This window comes from Bufo gargarizans, chromosome 1 (genome assembly GCF_014858855.1).
Source record: "Bufo gargarizans isolate SCDJY-AF-19 chromosome 1, ASM1485885v1, whole genome shotgun sequence".
In the NCBI taxonomy this organism is placed as follows: Eukaryota; Metazoa; Chordata; class Amphibia; order Anura; family Bufonidae; genus Bufo; species Bufo gargarizans.
Genome location: NC_058080.1, coordinates 449,069,132 through 449,090,337, shown reverse-complemented (window position 1 = coordinate 449,090,337; position 21,206 = coordinate 449,069,132). Strand labels below are relative to the sequence as shown.

The window sequence follows — 21,206 nt, the reverse complement described above, 5'->3', positions numbered from 1 at the left end:
CACACCCCCTAAAGTTGTCAGAAGCTTGCTACCCATCCCCCCCTCCAGCAATCACATGTAGGCTCACCATTCTCCCACTCCCCAAAGTTGTCAGAAGCTTGCTCCATATTGTCCCCCCATAACCCCTAGCAGTCACATGCAGACTCACCATCCTAAACCCACCGCCAATTTAGTCACAAAGCTTCTCCCATTCTCCAAGCTCCCTATCAACTTTCCATCTGACTGCCCCATCACACCATCCCCTGCTGCCACCTGTGCCACTACTACTCCTAACCCTCTGCTGCCACCTGTGCCACTACTACTCCTAACCCTCTGCTGCCACCTGTGCCACTACTACTCCTAACCCTCTGCTGTCACCTATGCCACTACTACTCCTAACCCTCTGCTGTCACCTATGCCACTACTACTCCTAACCCTCTGCTGTCACCTATGCCACTACTACTCCTAACCCTCTGTTGTCACCTATGCCACTACTACTCCTAACCCTCTGCTGCCACCTGTGCCACTACTACTCCTAACCCTCTGCTGTCACCTATGCCACTACTACTCCTAACCCTCTGCTGTCACCTATGCCACTACTACTCCTAACCCTCTGCTGTCACCTATGCCACTACTACTCCTAACCCTCTGCTGTCACCTATGCCACCACTACTCCTAACCCTCTGCTGTCACCTATGCCATTACTACTCCTAACCCTCTGCTGTCACCTATGCCACTACTACTCCTAACCCTCTGCTGTCACCTATGCCACTACTACTCCTAACCCTCTGCTGTCACCTATGCCACTACTACTCCTAACCCTCTGCTGCCACCTGTGCCACTACTACTCCTAACCCTCTGCTGTCACCTATGCCACTACTACTCCTAACCCTCTGCTGTCACCTATGCCACTACTACTCCTAACCCTCTGCTGTCACCTATGCCACTACTACTCCTAACCCTCTGCTGTCACCTATGCCACCACTACTCCTAACCCTCTGCTGTCACCTATGCCATTACTACTCCTAACCCTCTGCTGTCACCTATGCCACTACTACTCCTAACCCTCTGCTGTCACCTATGCCACTACTACTCCTAACCCTCTGCTGCCACCTATGCCACCACTACTCCTAATCCTCTGCTGCCACCTATGCCACCACTACTCCTAACCCTCTGCTGTCACCTATGCCACTACTACTCCTAACCCTCTGCTGTCACCTATGCCACTACTACTCCTAACCCTCTGCTGTCACCTATGCCACTACTACTCCTAACCCTCTGCTGTCACCTGTGCCACTACTACTCCTAACCCTCTGCTGTCACCTATGCCACCACTACTCCTAACCCTCTGCTGTCACCTATGCCACTACTACTCTTAACCCTCTGCTGTCACCTGTGCCACTACTACTCCTAACCCTCTGCTGCCACCTATGCCACCACTACTCCTAACCCTCTGCTGTCACCTATGCCACTACTACTCCTAACCCTCTGCTGTCACCTATGCCACTACTACTCCTAACCCTCTGCTGTCACCTATGCCACTACTACTCCTAACCCTCTGCTGTCACCTATGCCACTACTACTCCTAACCCTCTGCTGTCACCTATGCCATTACTACTCCTGCAACAAGCAAAATTCTGGGAGTTGTAGTTTCCCAGGCAGCAGTGCCCTCTGCCAGCCGGCCACTACATCCAGTCACACACACCATAATAATGGTATCTGGCGGATGACAGTCCGCTTCCAGGCTGCACATGTGGGCTCAAGTCACTAACAGGAAGTTCCAAGGGGAGACAAACACACATCCTGCTGCACGGGAACCAATGTCACAGTCAGAACGGCCCCCTGGAAACAACATACGGTTTCTCTAGTTCCGCAGGCCAGGAGTTCCCAGTGGAGTCTGGTAGCTGGTTGGCACTGCGGGAAGCATGTGGGGGCGGGCCTAGTAGATGCACCTGAATTTAAAAAAAAATTAAGAGGTGCAGTGCGTCGTGGTGCGTGCCAGTCAAATATGACCTGCGTGCCATCTCTGGCACGCGTGCCGGGGGTTGCCGACCCCTGAATTAGAGAATTGTTTTCTACATACTGAACACAAATGAACTGCAATAATGGAAGAATTCTCAAAGGCCTGTTAACCCATAGGTGCAATGAAGTGTTGCTGTACATTGTACAAATCATTGTGACACAATCACAATGCATATTATGATCTGAATCCCAGCCTGCAGATGAATTACATGGAAACTGATCAACAGTAGAAAAAGGCAACTTGTCCATCTAGTCTTTCCTTATATTATTTCTTATTTATCTTAGGATAGACATGCATAGATTTACCAATCACATGCAAGGAAGCTGTCTTACATTTAGAAGCAGCGATGAATCCACCAAAGTTATATAGAGGCCGGTGCCTCGGTCTAAAACGCTGGTCTTAATAAATGTGCCCCTAAGTTCTTTAATATTTGGTTGTATGTCTTACCATTTGTACTGAAGACCACAGTAGGGTTTGCCATAGTCTACGTTAATGAGATTAAGAGCAATTAAATACCAGAAACAATATATAATATAGCAAATGTAAAAAAAATCTGGTGTCAAGTGGAAAAAAGGGGCAAATATATTGGCTGCTGGTTTCAAAGGAATTGTATGGGGACACTGGTGACAATACGAAATATAATGTAACAACAGTACAGTTTAGCGAGCTTGACCTACCTAAGCAACTAAACAAACTTCACTAACTATGGCTAGACCGCAAAGGACAGACTAAGCCATTGGGGGCAAACAAGCAAACGCCTCAGCCATGTTTGTTTCATTCTAAAGCTTTTTAACTAGGACATAGACATAGCAAGAAATATTAGGCAATGTTAAAAGAGCCAAGAGGTATAGGTCAAAAGTTAAAATGCATTGCAAATTGCAATTTAGCATTTGTTTCAGATGTAGCAAATGATACTAATGAATACGACCTTTAATAGAGTTCATATCCAGAGAGATTAAGCCATTGCTGTGTAATCATTTCACCTCTCTGAACTTTCACATCTTTCTTTGTACTGAGCAAAGAGTAAAATATTTATTACAAAGAGAGGAGATCAGGCCTTTTTTGGTGCTTTAATTTAAGTAATTAAACATTCTGTCCCCGCAGGCTGAGAACACGAATGATATGCTCAATGTACAATTCACACTGACATTAAGTATAAATTGGGTATGGAAAACAGAAATTGCTCTCTCTTCATTGTGTCCAGCATTGGAAGCAAATGAAGTGCCGAAAAAGACCTGTGTAGTGCTTGACAATGGTGTAAGAAAATAGCGCATTATCCTATATTACCTCATCTAATTCCATCTCATCTGGGCTCTCCCAGGGCTTAATAAACTTTCCACGTAACTTCTTCAAAGGGACAATGACAATGTAATAGCCTCTGTAAAAAATAAATTAGTAATTAGATCTTCTATGCTACAGAAGAACACAAAAAAAATTAAATACTAAGGACACAAAGAGCAAACCATATTTATATTCATATTTTATTCAAATTTTTATACAAGGTCTAAGCTGAATTCACCATCATCACTTTATAGGTGAGATATAAAAAAAATTGCATACTGCATGCATTTTCGTAAGTTAATTTTGTGAATTAATTACAGCATTGGTAGTTCTTCCGCTACACTACACCTTTAATGGCATCCTTTTGTATACGGAACAATATTTCATACTACAGCGAAGACAGCTACTCATTAATTCTAAAATGAAGTCAACCATCACTGCAGCCAAGTACATGCCTGCTAATGTTTATTAGTCTATTCACTGTTTGTGCATCTTGCCTATAGTCCATGCAGTCTCTATATATTGTGTCTATCATTTTGACTAATTATTTTTCATTAGTATATTCTAGGGATTAAAAAAATATATGACAAGTACTTTGTTGTTGCCAAACTGCACAAATACCTAATATATCAAGCACTATCCTTGCCATCAAAAATCAAATATAAGTCAAGGGCGTCTAATGGACACCACTAGTATCCACTGTGTGGTGGATTTGGCAATGTCTTATAAATGGAAACCATGGCACAACTGTGAACATAAAAAGTGTGGAGTTCTTAAAATCTAAGGGTGCCTGTATGGATAAGCTATCATAGGTCTCACATGACTAGGGCCCTTTTTTTTTTCTATCAGGACTATGGATTGGCAGGAAGCCAATAAAGCAGGAACATGGTTTTGAAGTTAGCTTGTGCAAACATTAGGGAATATGAGACCTTCATGTAGATGTTGTCCTAGTCAGAGCCCAATCTCGCAATATAGTAAAGTAGCAATGTTCACCACTAAGAAGCCAGGAAAAGTGGTTTTATGATTCAATATTTTTACTGGAATGGATCAAATGCATTGCAATTGGCCAATGACAAGGTATTACATCTTCAGATTTCCTTTATATATAGATGTCAACACATTACAACACTGTACCACTGAGAAAATATACCGGGTATGATATAACAAAAGTCATAGGGCCACATTTATCAAAAGTGTCTAAGAGAAAAATAGGCCTAACTGCCCACAGACACCAAATGTAGGGTAGCTTTTATGTTTCTCCAACAATAGTTTAGATTGGTGGTCCTGGGTAACTACCCTAATTTCTCTGCTTTTAAAACAGATAAGTGGAAACACAATTGACAATAAGGCATGGGTAAATAGGAGACTTACTTTATTTTTTCATTGGCAGGAACTTCAGGCAACTCCACAGTTATCATGCCATCTGAATTGGTTTTCCCAATAAAAACTGGCTTAGTTCGGAGAACATCTGGTGCAGTTTTTGCTGCCACCCTATGCTGCAGTCCACCTGCACTATTTCCTCTATTAGTCAGGACAAAGGAGTATAGAGTTTCAGGTTTCAGATTGATAATGAGCTTCTGTGTGGCCCGACCATCAACTTCGGCAGCCTTCTTCCCGTCATCATACAGAATCTTGAATGGCAGAAAAAAAATTGTGTTTGAATATTAATTTTATATATATATATATAATATATACATATATTAAAAAATCAGTGCAAAAAGGATTCATTGTGTTGTACAGTAAGTTAAAGTAACAATAAGTTTGTATACCAAGTGCAGTAAAATGAAATAGGGGACGCAAACAAGACAAATCCAGAAGAGCCATCAGTTTATGTGTGTGTATATTTTGGGTAAAAGTGATAGCTACAATAATAGTTTCAACGAGCCAATAAAAAGACACTTCAATGGAAGTTATAGGATAATACACAGACGCCATCACAGCGTACAAAATCATCCGGTAGGAAGAAAAGTTCAGCCTTAGGTTATAAACCTTAAAGCTGTCCGTAAGTGCTGTTCAACCTGTAATGTACATTCAGTACCTGCCTAGTATACTATAAATATTAAATATATATATATATATATATATATATGTAGTGGTGATGTGTACAGTATAAGTGCTGGAGGCGTGTATATCCCATCCAAATACCTCAGCTGGGTGAGATAACTAAAAGCCAGAAAGCTGCAGTGGTTTCAGCAAAGTGTAGTTTGCTGAGACAGTTTTGTCTAGGTGTTGTTCTGGGCTGGATTTCATGTGGACTGGGGGATAGGTTTGGTAGTGGGATCTGCCAGTCCACACCCTTCTACTACATATATTGTCTTTTGTCGGAGGAGATTGAGGTGAGGCCTGCTGCTGTAATCAAGGTGGGATACAACAACCCTCTGTTTATGACTTGGGGCGAGAAAGGCTGAGGAAGCCTGAGAGGCTCTGTGTGGTCTCAGCCAAGGGGCGAGAAAGGCTGAGGAAGCCTGAGAGGCTCTGTGTGGTCTCAGCCAAGAGGGCTGAGGGGCCACGAGGCTTTGTAAAGCCTGAAGTTTGGGGAGGCCCAGCGACGCCTATGGAAAGAGGGTCGCATGGTCAGAGTTGGGAGGACTTCTGGACTATCTCCCCCCAAGGGTGCTGGTGTGGTCACAGCCTGGAGGCTGCTGGAACGTATTTGGCTAAGGAAGCAGGATCTAATCCAGTGTGTCAACGGCGCTCTATAAGTGATGTAGAGACAACACTTGCATTAGGTAGAGCCCAGACAGGCAGGTGTTCATTTTCAATGTTTGTGTGTGTGATGGTGCTGAAGTGCTAAAATAAAGTACCTTTTGGACTTCAACCCCGTTTTCAGAGGAGAAGTCTGTGATTGCGACCCCTTGAAAGAGATTGATCCCTTACAATATATATATATATTGTTCAATAACAAGCGATGTACTATTGTATAGTGTGTGTGTATATATACATATATATACACACGATACAATAGTACATCACTTGTTATTGAACCCCATTTGTATAGTATATATATTTTTACGAATATTGAGGATATCTTTCCTTCTCTTTACCCTAATGCTGTCTCTGAAAATGCTAGTACTGAATACTAATATTGTGTTAGCTAGAAGAACACCATGGAATAGGGAAGGCATACAAACTAATTTAGATTGTTCTGCATGTATGCTTCATCATGAATAATCAAGAATTGAAGATTTGTTGTCAAATATGTTAGCTCTTTGCAAGAAATCAAATCGAGAACAACTTACTTTAAAAGGCAATGCAGAGTTGTAGTTTTCTGGAATCTCCCATGACAGCAATACCGATGTCTTCATCACAGCTTTTACGTGAAAATTTTTTGCAAACACTGCTGGAAAAGTAAAAACATTGCATTTGCACTATTCTTTTAACAATTACACCTAACTTCCCTTGGTCCTTTTCATCTTAATTTCTACAAGGTCTGAGAAAGGATGAAGGAAATGATAGATTATGAAGACCCTGTGATCTGCTTTTCATTGCTTCAGATTACTTATCTTACCTGAAAGTATTATGCAGGAACTATCGAGACTAAACCCAACTGAGTGCTTTCAAAACACAATAAGGTTCCCGTACATTACCTTATCCAATAATAAAAATGAGTTGTGCCACCAAGGAGAGCAACCATATCTGCACCCCGAATTCCCAAGATAAGATATTCCTCTAAGGAGAAAGCCCTAAGTAGACAAATCCTACCTTGATCTACTGGCAGCGTCCTGAATTGGACACTTGGACTAAAAGGACCAGGACCCTTGCTGGTATGAGCACGTATTTTAACATCATAAAAGGTATCAGGTTTTAATGCAGTGAGAGTCACGGTTGTGTCAGCAGGAACAATAGGAACTTCAAATGGATTATATGGATTGTTGATATCCCTGTACAGGAGGGTGTATTTCATGATGACACCATTTCTTTCTGCTAGGATTGGAGGTTGCCAAGTTATTTGCACTGATGTTGATGACATGCTATCACAGTGAAGATTTTGAGGGAATCCAGTTGGTATCTCCTCTGGAATAATGATTTCTTGGATGTTTTCTTCCCCAAAGCCCACTTTATTTCTGGCTGATAATTTAAATACATAGGAGGCTCCTTTGTGGATTTCTTTGGCAGTAAAGTGGTCTTCTTTTTCTAAGAACTCTAGAGTGGTAAGAATGTCTATATCTTTGCGACCATACTTTAGACGATAACCCATGATCGGGCCAAAGGTTTCTACAGGTGGATACCACTGAACAAGAGCAGTGTTCATCTGAGTGTGGTTGATAACAAGTCGAGGTCTACCTGGAACTGAAATAAAAATGCAATTTTAATGTAATATAACTACATACATGTGAATTAAAGAATACATTAGATGTATGATGACAATGTGCATTCCCCAACATCTACCATAGCTATTTAAGATATTTTAAGGCAAAGACGACTCACATGGTTTTGCGACATCTTAGAAGCCATTGTTACTACAGTTCTTTGCAACTGGCATTTTACTCTGCCTTCACCAGTTTCTGAAAAGGGGGCATGGCAAGGGTGATGTTTAGGTGGGGCCATCACTAATACTTCATTTATCATCATTTATGCCAGAAACTGACGTAAATGATGACTGGAATCTACCTCAGCTAGAAGCAGGAGTAGATTTCAGTCAGGTGCATGGACTGCTGGAGCAAGCATTTAATTTATGACGAGGCCTGTGTCTCATCATAAATTAAATGCCTCCTCCTCTGGTGGTGCCGGGCCTATCTAGACAAGCGCAGCACAAGCTGATCTTGATTAATTCAGGCCTTCTTTTATTCTTAGCTGAGTCTATTCAGCTCAAAACCAACTCACAACCTCCATGACCAAGAGATGTTGCGAGTAGGTGCTCAGACTAAAAACAAATCAAGAAACACCTTTAATTTTGTGTCCAAAAATGGGGTTAAAGAATATTTTATGGGGACAGTATGATTGTAGTCCTTTCTTCTTATACGGGGAAAATAAATAATTATATAGAGTAAGTCTTGATATTATGATTTTCATAACTGTGCCACAGAACTTGTACTTATCTCCTTTTTCTTCATCTGTGACCTTTGACAATTCATCTAATTGCACCAGCCCTTGGTTGCTGTACATCTGATATTTTGTCATATGTGAATAATAGAAAAATCTGAAACAAGGTGTACTTAGAAAAAATAATTCTAAGCCATATTCTTGTTTTGTGTTCTAACTATTATTAAAGCCAACAGAGCATAAGCAAACCAAGGAGAGTCCAAAGAAATGGAATAATAACTCCTTCAAGTTTTCTAGTGAAAAGATTGCTAGAAGCTGTCACTAAATTATATATGTCATAAACTGCTTTTATTCTTGCGGCAGCCCTCACATTCACGACTATTTTTTTTAACCTTGATTGGTGGTGCCTCTAAAGGAAATAAGAAATATAGCCAGACTTCTAAAAGAACTGAATCAGAAGAGAGCTTGGCTTATTAAAAAGAAATAACCTCCTCTACCTGGCGGCAAAGTGAAGTGTGTATCCTTGATATCTCGAGCCTAGTGTGCAGTAAAGTACATGTAGGTAGACCCTCTTAAACAGAAAATACAATAGAAATATGACTGAATGTACACGTGGTTTTTATATGGCACATGTTATGGTGTCTCATTAATCATTTATTTCACTGTTTTAATAGTAAGAAATTCTGATATTGATTAAAATCCAACTAAAATTGATTATGTGTCACTCAGTGTTGAGGAGAAGGTTAGAATATAAAACTAAACAAGTGTAAACAATTCAATAATTATTGCATATTGACATTATAGAAGTAGGTCTTCTGCTCGGTAGGCAGTGCAGAGGTCTACTAACATACAGAGATCATCTGACTTAGGATACCCATTATTACATGGGCAAGCATTCGTCTGCAAAGCCTCTGTTAATACTACATGAATATAAAATTGTTTTGTGATTTATATAGGTGATTCCACACCTTCTGTAGAGTGTTTTCCCAGAAGACTTCATAAATACAAAATCCGCTACGAAATGCGCAACAAAAACACACCACAACTGTGATAAACAGTGCTGATGTGTGTTTTTCAAAGCGCTTTTGGTGCGGATTTTATTCAAGTTTTCTGCATACAAATCCGCACCATGTGCGGATAGCCTTCCAGTTCTTTGACAGCACCTCATATCTTATATATTATTTTAGAGGTTGCAATTTTGTGGATTAAAGCAATCCTCAAAAGTCAAAAGATTTAGCTACAGGGCCTGGTTCTTTAATGCATAGTGTATAAACTATGAATTGAATATCCACAAAAGTCATACACTAGTGCAAACTTGATTTGATTAAGACAGCAAATCTGGGATTAGCATAAACAATTTCCTATGCTCAAAAGCTCAATGAATTATGGGACAAGTCAGCATGAATTTCCTTCACACTTTGACACTTCTGGCGTGAGTAAGATCCGGGCATGAATCACATGAAGAAACTGAACATATGTGTCACCAATAAAGTATTTGCAGCTGGAGAGTTAATGCACATGCCTGACATTCCTATATTCTGTTTGTACAGTTTCTCTATGACCAGGTACTCTCTTATTTGGTGTAGAAGATAAAAAACATGAATCATAAAGACCTCAGATCACATTTCATAGGACTCCGCCATCTGTTCAACAAATTAGGTTCATTTTTTCTGGGATGGTAAACAAGTACATGCTATGGATCAATATGACGGATGGATGTACTTTTTGGTAGATGGAGAAGGTCTAAATGTGACAGCTGTGTCTGACAAGGATTAAATACTAAGAGGATCACCTGCACCACTTGTTGTCACAACTTTCGGCTTGCTCCGAGCACCATCCCCTTTTGTGGTGTAAGCTGTCACAGTGATGGCATATGCTGTTTCAGGCTGCAGTCCAGAGATGATCATTTCCTGAAATGAAGTGCAGAGGAAGGCAGAAGTCAGTCTCCATTATATAACTGAACTCACATTTATCTTTCTTTTCCTCAAAACTACACTGAAAGTATTCAATTCCCTGCTTGGTAAATAAGAAGACAATGACGATTTCGGCATCATCTTTTATTATTAGATATTTGTGATGTTTTTATACAGTACACACATGATATAAGTAGTATGTGCACTGTTGCCTATAGTGGATTTACTGTATATAAGAAATGGAAATTGTTGTTGTAACTACTTCTTGATATTCGCTATGGTATACTGATTGTTCTCGTTTTAGTAGACATTTTCCTTTCTGGAAGCGTATAAGCAGTGGGTCCCCAAACGTAAGTGAAGTATCTTATGTAATCCCACATATAAAAGCAACTCCTACAAAACTAGCACACAGCAAAAACATGTTCATTGAACTATCTTATAATAAAGATATATTTTCTGCACTTTGAACCATTACCTAGTGCAATGTCAGCTATATTTACCTAGTTGACATAATAGACAGACAAGAATAAAATATTACAAGAAAAAGTGACCATCACCCATAAAACAGTGGATGCAACTAGGTCAATATAGCCGACATTACACTAGGTAATGGTTCAAAGTGCAGCAAATATAGTAATTACATGACGGATTATCTGATGGAACCATATAACCTGGGTGCTAATACCTCAAGAACAATGTAGAAAAAAGGGAATAGAGTACAAGAGCATACTGAATAAACTTAGGGCATTAGACCAGATTAACAACCACACCCCAAAGGGGGGTTCTTTCCAGTTTCCTATTCACGTGGTGTTTTATTCTTTGTTATCATAATGATATTTAGTGCTGTGTGCTATTTTTGTAAAGAGTTGATTAACATTTCTCGGTAGCACGTAGATGCTGCTGCTGTAAGAACCTTAGAAGTGGTAGTAGATGTAGCATTCAGACACTAGTTAAAGGGAGTCTGTCACCTCCATATGGCCATATACAGTGCTTACATGGCTCTGTAGCACACCTATACAGGATTGTAACGGTACCTTTGTTCTTTTCTTTAGACTTGCACCAGCAGGAAAAACGAAGTTTAATTCATATGCAAATGAGCACTCGCAAGTGCCCAGGGGCGGCGTTCAGTGTGTAGGTGCCCAGGCTGCTCTGCCTTCTTTTCACTTTACTCCTCCCCAGCCTCTGCCTTTGCCCGCCCTCCAAGTCTCTTGCCTCATTAATACGGCAAAGACAGAGGCTGGGGAGGAGTAAAGTGAAAAGAAGGCAGAGCAGCCTGGGCACCTACACACTGAACGCCGCCCCTGGGCACTTGCGAGTGCTCATTTGCATATGAATTAAACTTCGTTTTTCCTGCTGGTGCAAGTCTAAAGAAAAGAACAAAGGTACCGTTACAATCCTGTATAGGTGTGCTACAGAGCCATGTAAGCACTGTATATGGCCATATGGAGGTGACAGACTCCCTTTTAACTGATGAGAGCTCAAGACAGAAATCTAATGAACAAACTGGACAGTAGGGAAGCTTAAAATTTAAAAGGAATATATAATCAGAAAGTTACCTATTGTTTAAATCAGATTTTCATGTTGACTTTTTTTATTTAACATTTTTGGTGTTTTTTATTTTCTATGTCTATATTAAAAAAATAACATAAAATAGCTTTCACACTGGTCATTAAGCCTAAAATATGTTCAGACTTCCTGTTCTTTTACGGCAGCCCCATGGGCCATAGACACAGGAGGAGGACATGGACAGGAGGAGACCCCATTGACTTCTATGGGAGAGTTTTTTAGGCATGCTCTGTGACCTGTGCAGAGGTCAGGAAGCAGCAGATAAGCTGTGATATCCTCTATAGTGAAAGATGGATCCTGGTTTATCTATACAATGATACAAGTCACTATATTCCTGCCTGTGGTGATAATGTGATGGCTACTGAAAAGTTACCTGTACAGAACAGAATCACTGTATTAGTAGAATTAGTGTGAAAACTACTTGATTTTAGGTAATTTTTAAGATATAAATAATGACATAAAAATCATTAAAAAAAAAATCTAGGGCTTATGTACACAAACGTATTTTCTTCCCGTGTCCGTTCCATTTTATTTGCGGACCGTATGTGGAACCATTCATTTCAATGGATCCGCCAAAAAAATGGAAGTTACTCCATATGCATTCCGTTTCCGTATGCCTGTATGTTCCTTCTGCAAAAAAATGGAACATGTCCTATTATTGCCGGATTTATGGACAAGGATAGTACTGTTCTATTAGGGGCCAGCTCTTCCATTTCGCTAAATACGGAATGCACACGAACATCATCCGTATGTTTTGCGGATCCGTGTTTTGTGGACTGCAAAATACAGAAGGTCATGTGTATGAGACCTTAGATAATAGGTTATTTTCTGATGATACATTCCCTTTAAAGTCTATGGACACCTTAGGGAGCACATTTTTTATTATTGTTGCACTGTGCACATTTTTAGCTAAAAAACATTTGTTCAATTGGTCTTTATTAAAAATGTTCAGCGCCTTTCTCTGTACAGCCTCTAGTACCAGGCTCTCCGTTTCCTGTTAGGCAGCTCAGCTGAGAGCTCCATATCTCTGATTTCCTGACAGCTCATAAACACTTATTATAGCTCTTACCTTACTGATAAGAATATGGCTTAAATAAGTGTTTATGAGCTGTTAGTAGTTCAGAGATAAGGGCTATACATCCAACTACCATCTGACTGCTCAAAGTGAAATTGATAGTAAGATGCGCACTGCTAGGCTAAAACTTAACCCTTTATGATATAAACTGCTGAAACCTGTTAATAAAGACCAACTGAAAAGATTTTTTTTATCTCAAAATAAAGTAAATATAATCATACAACATAAAACATGCCCCTGAAGGCGTACATAGGCTTTTAGAAGACTTGAGACAACTTCAAAATGTCATTGTTTCTAGTTGTTATAAATACAATTGTAGTGGGAGATAACAATATCCAAGTAGACATCTGATGTAAAATTGGGCCCCTATTGTCTCCTATATGACGGCAGCACTGATTTGGGGCTTGTATACATTTTCTAACATTTACACTGCGTAAATGTGTTCATGTGCTCAAAGATTAAGTCAGACAGATGAATGTCCCAATACTGTAACACTTTCCTTTACAGAAGGACTCTCAAATTTCTAACATGAAGGAAGAACATTATAAACTGGGTATGGAAATATTTAGTTTAAAGGGAATCTGTCAACACGAACATACAGTGCAGCTACAGGCAGTATGTTATATGGCTGAAGGAGATGAGCAGATATAGTTGAGATATAGTTTTATGGGAAAATAATTAGTCTAACTTTTATTTTACTCATCTAACTCTCTTCTCTTTCTGAGCGTATGAGTCATGTTTGTGGTCCTAGTCATGGAGATCCCTGTGTGAGTGTGCAAACACAGATAGCTGTCAGTGACTGATGAAACCCACTCACACATCTCCGAGATTTAGATGAATAAAATACAAATTATATTGAATCGTTTCCCACAAAACTATGTATCTATCTGCCCAGTTCGTCCTGCTCTATAACATGCTGCCTGTAGATTGCACTGGTGACAAGTTCCCTTTAAATGTAGGTATAAATGTTTTCATGTAAAAAGCGGTTTAAATACTACCAGGACTCATAGAGAAACCATGTGAGTCCTGCTTCGCTAATTCACATACACAGTGACTGACAGCTTTCCCTGCATTAGTGGATACTGAGAGAGAGCTGTCAATCACTGGGCATGGGAAAGGAAAGCAGGACTCACAGGCTTTCTCTATGAGTCCTGGTAGCACTTACAGCTTTTTACATGAAAGTACTATGTATAATCATAGAAAACAATATATTTCTGAAACTAGCAAAATGTATAGTGTGCCTTCTTCAGATAAGAAACCAGAGAATGTACAATACTGGGACATTCATCTGTCTGACCTTATACCCTTTCTTATACTATTTTAAAAATCCATAAGTCCTAATTATTTCCTCCAAAATATGAAAAACAAACCCTACCAGCAAGAACATGCTTTTTGGTTGTTTTGCACAGAAAAATAATACAAAAAACAAATCTATTATGATATGAATATCTTCATTGTTCTAAAATTTCTTTGCAAACATATTCTTCCAGGTCTGCTTGGAAAAACATCACATTTCTGGGATGAGTGGAGTCATGCATAACGCAGGTAGCTAAGCCTCAAGTAAAATAAAATGCATAAAGCTTTTAGTTCGTACAATTGCTAGTTGCTAAAATAACATAAGATCGAACAACTGCCAGGAATAAAAAGCCATGTTTGCCCTCTAAAAGGCTGGCCAATCCATGTTCTGTACATCAAAAGTTGCAGCACAACCAAAGCAACATTAGTAGCAGCCATTCATACAACAGCCATTCCAATACATCGCCGCTGATGCGGTTGAAAATTTTTAAAACTATTTTACAAACATAAAAAAAACATGCCAAACTGGAGAAAAATCAAACATAACACCAATGTGGGATGTTAGTGCATGCAATCTGTGCAAAGAAATAACACACACGGCACGCTGAAAATGACACTTTAGAACTAGCAAATCCACATTACTCACATGTTCAGCAGTATCATCATATTCCCACTGTTTAAGAGTAAAAAATTGGAAAGAAAATACAAAAAAAAACCATGAAGAACCATTTTTTTTGCTGAAGGGGTTGATAAAACTTCTTCAGGTCCTTCCAAATAACGTGGGTGTTAAAACGATCGAGCACAGGATAAATCTAAAGCAGATTTTTATAGATATTTTTTCATATCTATGATTATCTATTTTGTCATACAATGGTCGAATATATGATGCCCCACTAAACTTCATCAGCTGTAAAAGAGAAAATATTGGCGCTACATAGCACAATCACCCCTATAGCAAGGAGACAGAGGGGAGGAGGAAACCTGCTTGACTTGGAGAGTTGTATAAGCCGACACTGTGATAGGCACCTAGTGCAAGGAGATGCTGGCTACATCTCAGTGTTTCAGCAGGCAATGTAGAATTACTACTGAAATCCTGGAGAAAAAGAAAAAAGAAGGGCAAAAGCACTGCCTGAGGAGTAAAATAAAGGTAGTTTATTGACAAGAAGTGAATAAAGACAGGGGAACTGCAACATGTTTCAATGCAGGTCTTGCATCGTTATCAAATGTAATGAAGATGCAAGACCTGCATTGAAATGTGTTGCTTTTGATACTGTTGTTATTGTCAATAAACTTCCCTTACTCCTTTGACCTGTATTTTTTACTTTTCGACTAAACTAGGCAGCAGAGGTAAATCGAATTCCCTGCAGTTTCCTTGAATTCCTACCCAGACTGTTGTAAACAGCATTCTATCGTTTTTATAGATATAATAATCCTCATCACTCAGTAACAATTCTGGCTCGCTTCACAGCAGTTGGCTTTACTGCTATTCACTAGTTTCAGCCTCTGTAATTAAGATATTGAAAAAAGTCAGAGGGGGGCAAAAAGACGCTAAGCTTAAGTATCTTGTCTACTTCAACGTGTGAGCTCTAAAAGCATTTTAAATATCAGCATCATGCTTAGTGAGTGTCATGGATTATTTTGTGGATCCAACTCCTTCTGATGAGCACCTCTAAAGAGCAGTGTGCCAACCAAATAGGTGGGGGGCATTCCGCAGTTCATCGACTGACTCCAAGGGTGAGTTTGAAGAATTTGATATATTTCTTTCGGTTAAAGAAAGTTTATTAGGGAATGCCTTGCACTGTTGTCCCTGATATATTAGCCTATAAATGCTAAACGTTCATGCATTCATACATTCCTATGTTAAATAACCAGGATATTTTAGCAGCAAATGGAACAGGATTCTACTGCCTAATTACATGACAGACTGCTAGTCCCCAAAAATGATCCTAATACCAAGAGGCAGAAACCATTCTTGCCTTTTTCAAAAAAAGAAAAAAGAAAATGCAGTGTTCAGTGAAAAGAGATGGAGCATCAGCTACTAGGATATAGGAAAGGAAGGCCTGCTTGAATTATTATGTATGCACAAGGATGGCCTCTCACATCAGCCACAGGGTTTACAATGAATGCAGCCATTTCAAGGGTGGAGGATGAGAATAGCTAAATGTCTCCACAAACCCTTCTAAGTTGGCCATAAACTTAAGACACCTGTTGGGTGGTCAATCCCAGGTTTCAATCAACTGATCAAGCTGCATCTGTGGCGTGTGAACTGAGTCTAAACATCAATCTAATGGACAATACCATATGTGTTACAATGACAGATTCCACAACTACTGCCCTTAGCGATATGTTGGAGTGCAGCATAGTTAATTAAAAAGATAAGTAGCTGCAAATACAAAGTGCATTTTCTACAGTAGTGGAAGATCCCCTTCTTTTGATGAAGGACCTGAATGTGAAGGTTTTGGTGGTCAGGCTAAAAAGAATGTGAATGTGCTTGGTTCTTCATTTTAATGAAAAAAAGGTCATAATACAATGAACTAAAATCTAAGGTTTTAGCAGTTTACAGAGGAACAGTAATACAGGACTTTTCTGCAGATTGTATGGCTTATTATCGGATTTCTTGCTGATTTGGGGAGATAGAATATTGTTGGCATTAGTTGCCCCTAACAGGAAGAGGCACTAAATTCTACTGTATACCAGTGCTTCCTAAATTGTAGGGCAAGCCACACTGGTAAGGTGCCATGTGGTTTTTAATGGCATTTGTCATACCTTCCAAATTTACAGATCAGTCTCACTAACATGACAAGTATTGTGTGGTAGAGGTGATCTATCACAGATTGTTCACAAATATATTATCCTGTGCAGAGGAACAGGATGTTACATGGTAGCAGTGGCAGAATCATGAAAACGAGTTGGTGCTGACTAGGGTGCACAATCTGGTAGAGGGTCATTGTTGATTTCAATGTAAGAGCAGTCAACATAATTCAGGGATATGAAAGTCTCCGAACAAAAAAATTTAATGGCACAACAATCAGTACAATGGTACAGTTCTACTGCGGCTTTTTTTCACCTAGGGAAAAGATCAATTTTGCTGCCCTAGGCTTGTTTCTGAATACTTTGGCTAACTGGCTTGTTGCCAACTCTCCTGGCAAACACGCTACTCCTCATGATAGGCTCATTCATTCTAGCAATTGCTGGCGGTTCTGATTCATAGACATTTTATTTTTCCTTTTCTCTCCAAATACAATATTCCTCTACAATATGATAATGTTACCGTACAAAACCATTTCAAATTAATGTACTAGGCAAAACATTTTAAAGGCGCGATATTGATACAAATACAACTACGATGAAAGTGTATGCAGTATAAGTGTTGACTGTTTAGTTTGCTCAAAATAAAAACGATGCATAATTACAAAAAAATGACAATTACAAAATAGTTTTTAGTAATGCATCTACCTACAATGACATAATAAAAACAGAGGACCAAAAAGATTTTCTTAAAGGGCATTAGTCAGCAGATTTGTACCTATGACACTGGCTGACCTGTTCCATGTGCTCTTGGCAGCTGAAGGCATCTGTGTTGGTCCCATGTTCATATGTGTCCACTTTTCTGAGAAAAATCTAGTTTTGATATATGCAAATGAGTCTCTAGGAGGAAGATGGGCATTGCTGTTACTCCTAGAAGCTCTGCTCTTTCACTGCCATGCCCTCTGTTCTTTGATTGACAGAGCCAGGCAGTGTAAATGTGATCATGCCTGGTCCTGTCAATCAAAGTGGAGAGAGCGCAGCAGTTGCAGAGAGAACTGAGCATCTAGGAGTAAAGGCAACACAACCGTTGCTCCTAGAGACTCATTTGAATATATTTAAAACTTCATTTTTCTCATCAATGCAGGCACATATGAACATGAGACCAACACAGATGCCTTCAGCTGCCAAGTGCACATGTAACAGGTCAGCCAGTATCATAGGTACAAATCTGCTGACAGATGCCCTATAAGCCACATATGTGCTGCCTATATAAAATTGTAGAAACGCTTGGATAACATTTAATAAAATATCAATAGTAAAGTATACACATACAAATGCCTTTATTCACTGGATGTACAGTACATCTATCAGCTAAACATAACGAAAGCTTATTTTAAATGGGTACTGAGCTTTTTATCATAGGCTTTCTGTGAAATAATACTTTATTGAAGGTGTGATTATATGCACAGCAACTCTATTTTATACTTTTAATACAAACAAATAATGACCTAGTTTTTCACAAAATGTCAGAAAAGAAGGGCAGGTTGGAAACTCAGGATTTGGGATGAACTAGAAGGACACTAAAGTGCAGAGTGGACCTCTAGGATTCACTCACTCTGCAATGCCTCTGCAATGTTAAATGGGCCATTACCATTGATGGCCTCATGGTTTAATCAGTGGGAGTCTGATTTTTGGGAGCCAGGTTTATTAGTAAAGTGAAGGGGGCATGACCTTCCAGTGAGTGCCATCTTACCTTCATTGTTCCCAAAGGCACAGTGCTGAGTTCAGAAATTGGAGAGGCTTTCATGAATAAATATGTTTTACTGACTATTTTCCCACAAAAACATATGTATTTTAATCTCAACTCCTCCTGCATTTTTATTGTAAAAGGTTCCCTTTAAGGGGGCTTAATATCAGTTCATGACATACTTGGATCTATTGAAATTACACTCTGTCCTTCACAATAGATCAGGCAGCAATAACTATCCCAACTAAATGTATAATACAAGTCTCCTTCATCTGCCCAAAAAAATAACTTACAAATAACTAGTGTCCACTATGTAACTAGGAGCAACAACACTCACACTTCTTAGGCTACAGTGTAACAGTAACAAATATAATTTTTATTTACCTGTGCATCAGCCAGCATAACGTCCTTGAGCATGGGCGGGCCTTTGGGTTCTCCATTTTCCATCCTCACATAATGGACCTGATATCCACGTATTTGGCCATGTTGCTTGTTAGACACAGGTGAGCGCCAGAACACTTTAACAGATGTCGAGTTCACAGCCTCTACCTCGACTTTGCGAGGAGGACCACTAGGAACTGGAAGAACATCATTTGATAAAAGAATATTATTGTCACTAGTCCCACCCACTGAATAAAAAGATTGTGATTCAAACAGTAAAAATTCAAAACAATTATTTTCTATCTTTTACTGAAAAGATCAAAAAACATGACTGATGCAAAAATGGAAGAAAAAAAGGGTATCAGAGAAAGAGAAAAACATGTCAAAATGTAAAAAGCCAAGGAAGATGCTTTGAAAATTCAAAGCTCTTACACTGAAAGGTTGTACTGATACAAATAATAAGACAAAAACAAAATGCTTTAAAAATGACTGGATTTACTGTAAAAATATAACACATTATCGAGCCTTCATCTTTTTTTCTTATTGTACACTAGTCACAAAACACAAGACAATAAAATGAGGAAACTGAGAGTCAGTTTCTAGAAAAAAGTAATAAAGAAATATACAAGAGGAAAGAACGGATTGAGACATTTCCAAGACATCGAAATGCCAAGATTAGAGCAAAAATTGAAAAAAGTTACAAGAATATAAAAACAAGAACAAAAAAAGAAGAAAGTAGAAAAATAGGAGGAAACAAGAATAAAAGTTTTCCTGGTTTGCAGAGGAAATGATAGTATAAAAATTGAATTGTGAATGTAGGAAAAAATTGGTGTAAAAAACACAAATTGAGAATGTAAAAAAAAATCTCTTTATTCAGTGGCTAAAAAGAGCCTTGGATTGAAGGAACAGATAGAAATTGATTGAGAGGAGGAAACATACCATCTTCATCTGTCCGAACCAATATTGAAGAACTTTCAGGGCCCGGTCCAACATCAGTGTAAGCAATCATAGAGATATGGTATTGAGTCCATTTTTCCAGTTGTTCCAAAAGGCATTGCCTAGTGTCTGAGGAAATGCCTGCAATTTCATGGGGCTTGTTATCTTCTCCATCAAGGGCAGAATAATGGATGGAATATGCTGTGATAGCTCCATTCTGTTTGTCCTCTGGTGGTGGTAGCCAACTTACCAAGATGCTGGTAGAGCTTTGGCTTTTACATCTTATGTCTTGTGGAGGAGCTGATGGCTCTGATTTCAGAATAGCATTACAGGGAGGTTGAAGTATAAGGGTAGATATGATCCAAAAATAAAATAAAAATGAGGAAGAAAGGGAAAAAACAAATAAAAACAAAACCAAAAATAACTGAATAGGGCAAATGAACGAAAAACAAAACTAAAATAATTCAGGGAACAAAATGTACCTTGGCTTGTTAAAATGAATAGACTTAATGAAAAATAAAACATAATGAACAACCAAGACAGGGTGTATGGGGACATACAATATGACTGTGAAGCCTGACTGTAAAGTTACCTACCTGAATAGAAATATTGGCCTTCAACAATAATTTAACCACATTTTTGTTGGTTGCAATTAATGCATGTCAAATGTTTTAAAAAGGAAAACACTGACTGAGGGCTCGTTCACATCTGCGTTGGAAGCTCCATTCAGGAACTCTGGTGCAGATTCTGTCTAAAAGACTGGAATCTCCGGTAAAAAAAAAACTAAAAACAGGGTCCTGAACGGAAACTGAACTGACTTAATTGTAGCCAATGGAGTCTGTTCAGCTATGTTTTTCTCAGTTATATGCCAAATACGGCACCTCCATTATTTTTGTTATTCTGCTCCTCTGATGGAGCAGAACAATGGAAATATATAGCAGTGGTGTGAACCCACCCTAAGTAGTCTAAATATACTGTCATCTAAAGCTTTTTGGATTTTTGGTAAAAATAATGCAGATTAAAACATGCCTTAAGTGCCAACCAGACGGAAAATATATAGTAAGAACAAAACTTTGACATAAAACTTCTTGCTCTAGATATGCTGAATCCCAAATAAGATTTTCTTTTGTAAGTGAACACTGACTGGAGCTATGATAAGCATGCAAACTCATTTATGTAATGAAAATCTAATACAAAAGTTTACCTACCCCAAGCGAGAACAGCATTGTTGGTTTGGACTTTTACTTGTACTTACCAAAAGCCATCAGTTGCTATACC

At 39.0% G+C, this 21,206-nt stretch overlaps 1 protein-coding gene across 21 annotated transcripts in view; it reads right to left on the bottom strand.

The window, feature by feature from the left end:
- PTPRD (protein tyrosine phosphatase receptor type D) overlaps nt 1–21,206 on the bottom strand; it is a 368,228-nt gene that overhangs the window by 131,237 nt on the left and 215,785 nt on the right. For 5 of the 21 annotated variants that reach the window (XM_044272365.1, XM_044272440.1, XM_044272382.1 and 2 more), the window contains 8 exons: nt 19,932–20,237; nt 18,996–19,189; nt 14,763–14,789; nt 10,059–10,176; nt 6,986–7,573; nt 6,523–6,623; nt 4,655–4,914; nt 3,290–3,380 (listed from right to left, as the gene is read on the bottom strand). In XM_044272365.1, the coding sequence (XP_044128300.1) occupies nt 3,290–3,380; nt 4,655–4,914; nt 6,523–6,623; nt 6,986–7,573; nt 10,059–10,176; nt 14,763–14,789; nt 18,996–19,189; nt 19,932–20,237 (1,685 nt within the window). The remainder of the gene's footprint in view (nt 1–3,289; nt 3,381–4,654; nt 4,915–6,522; nt 6,624–6,985; nt 7,574–10,058; nt 10,177–14,762; nt 14,790–18,995; nt 19,190–19,931; nt 20,238–21,206) is intronic. The other 16 variants (XM_044272372.1, XM_044272450.1, XM_044272397.1 and 13 more) reach the window with 4 other exon arrangements.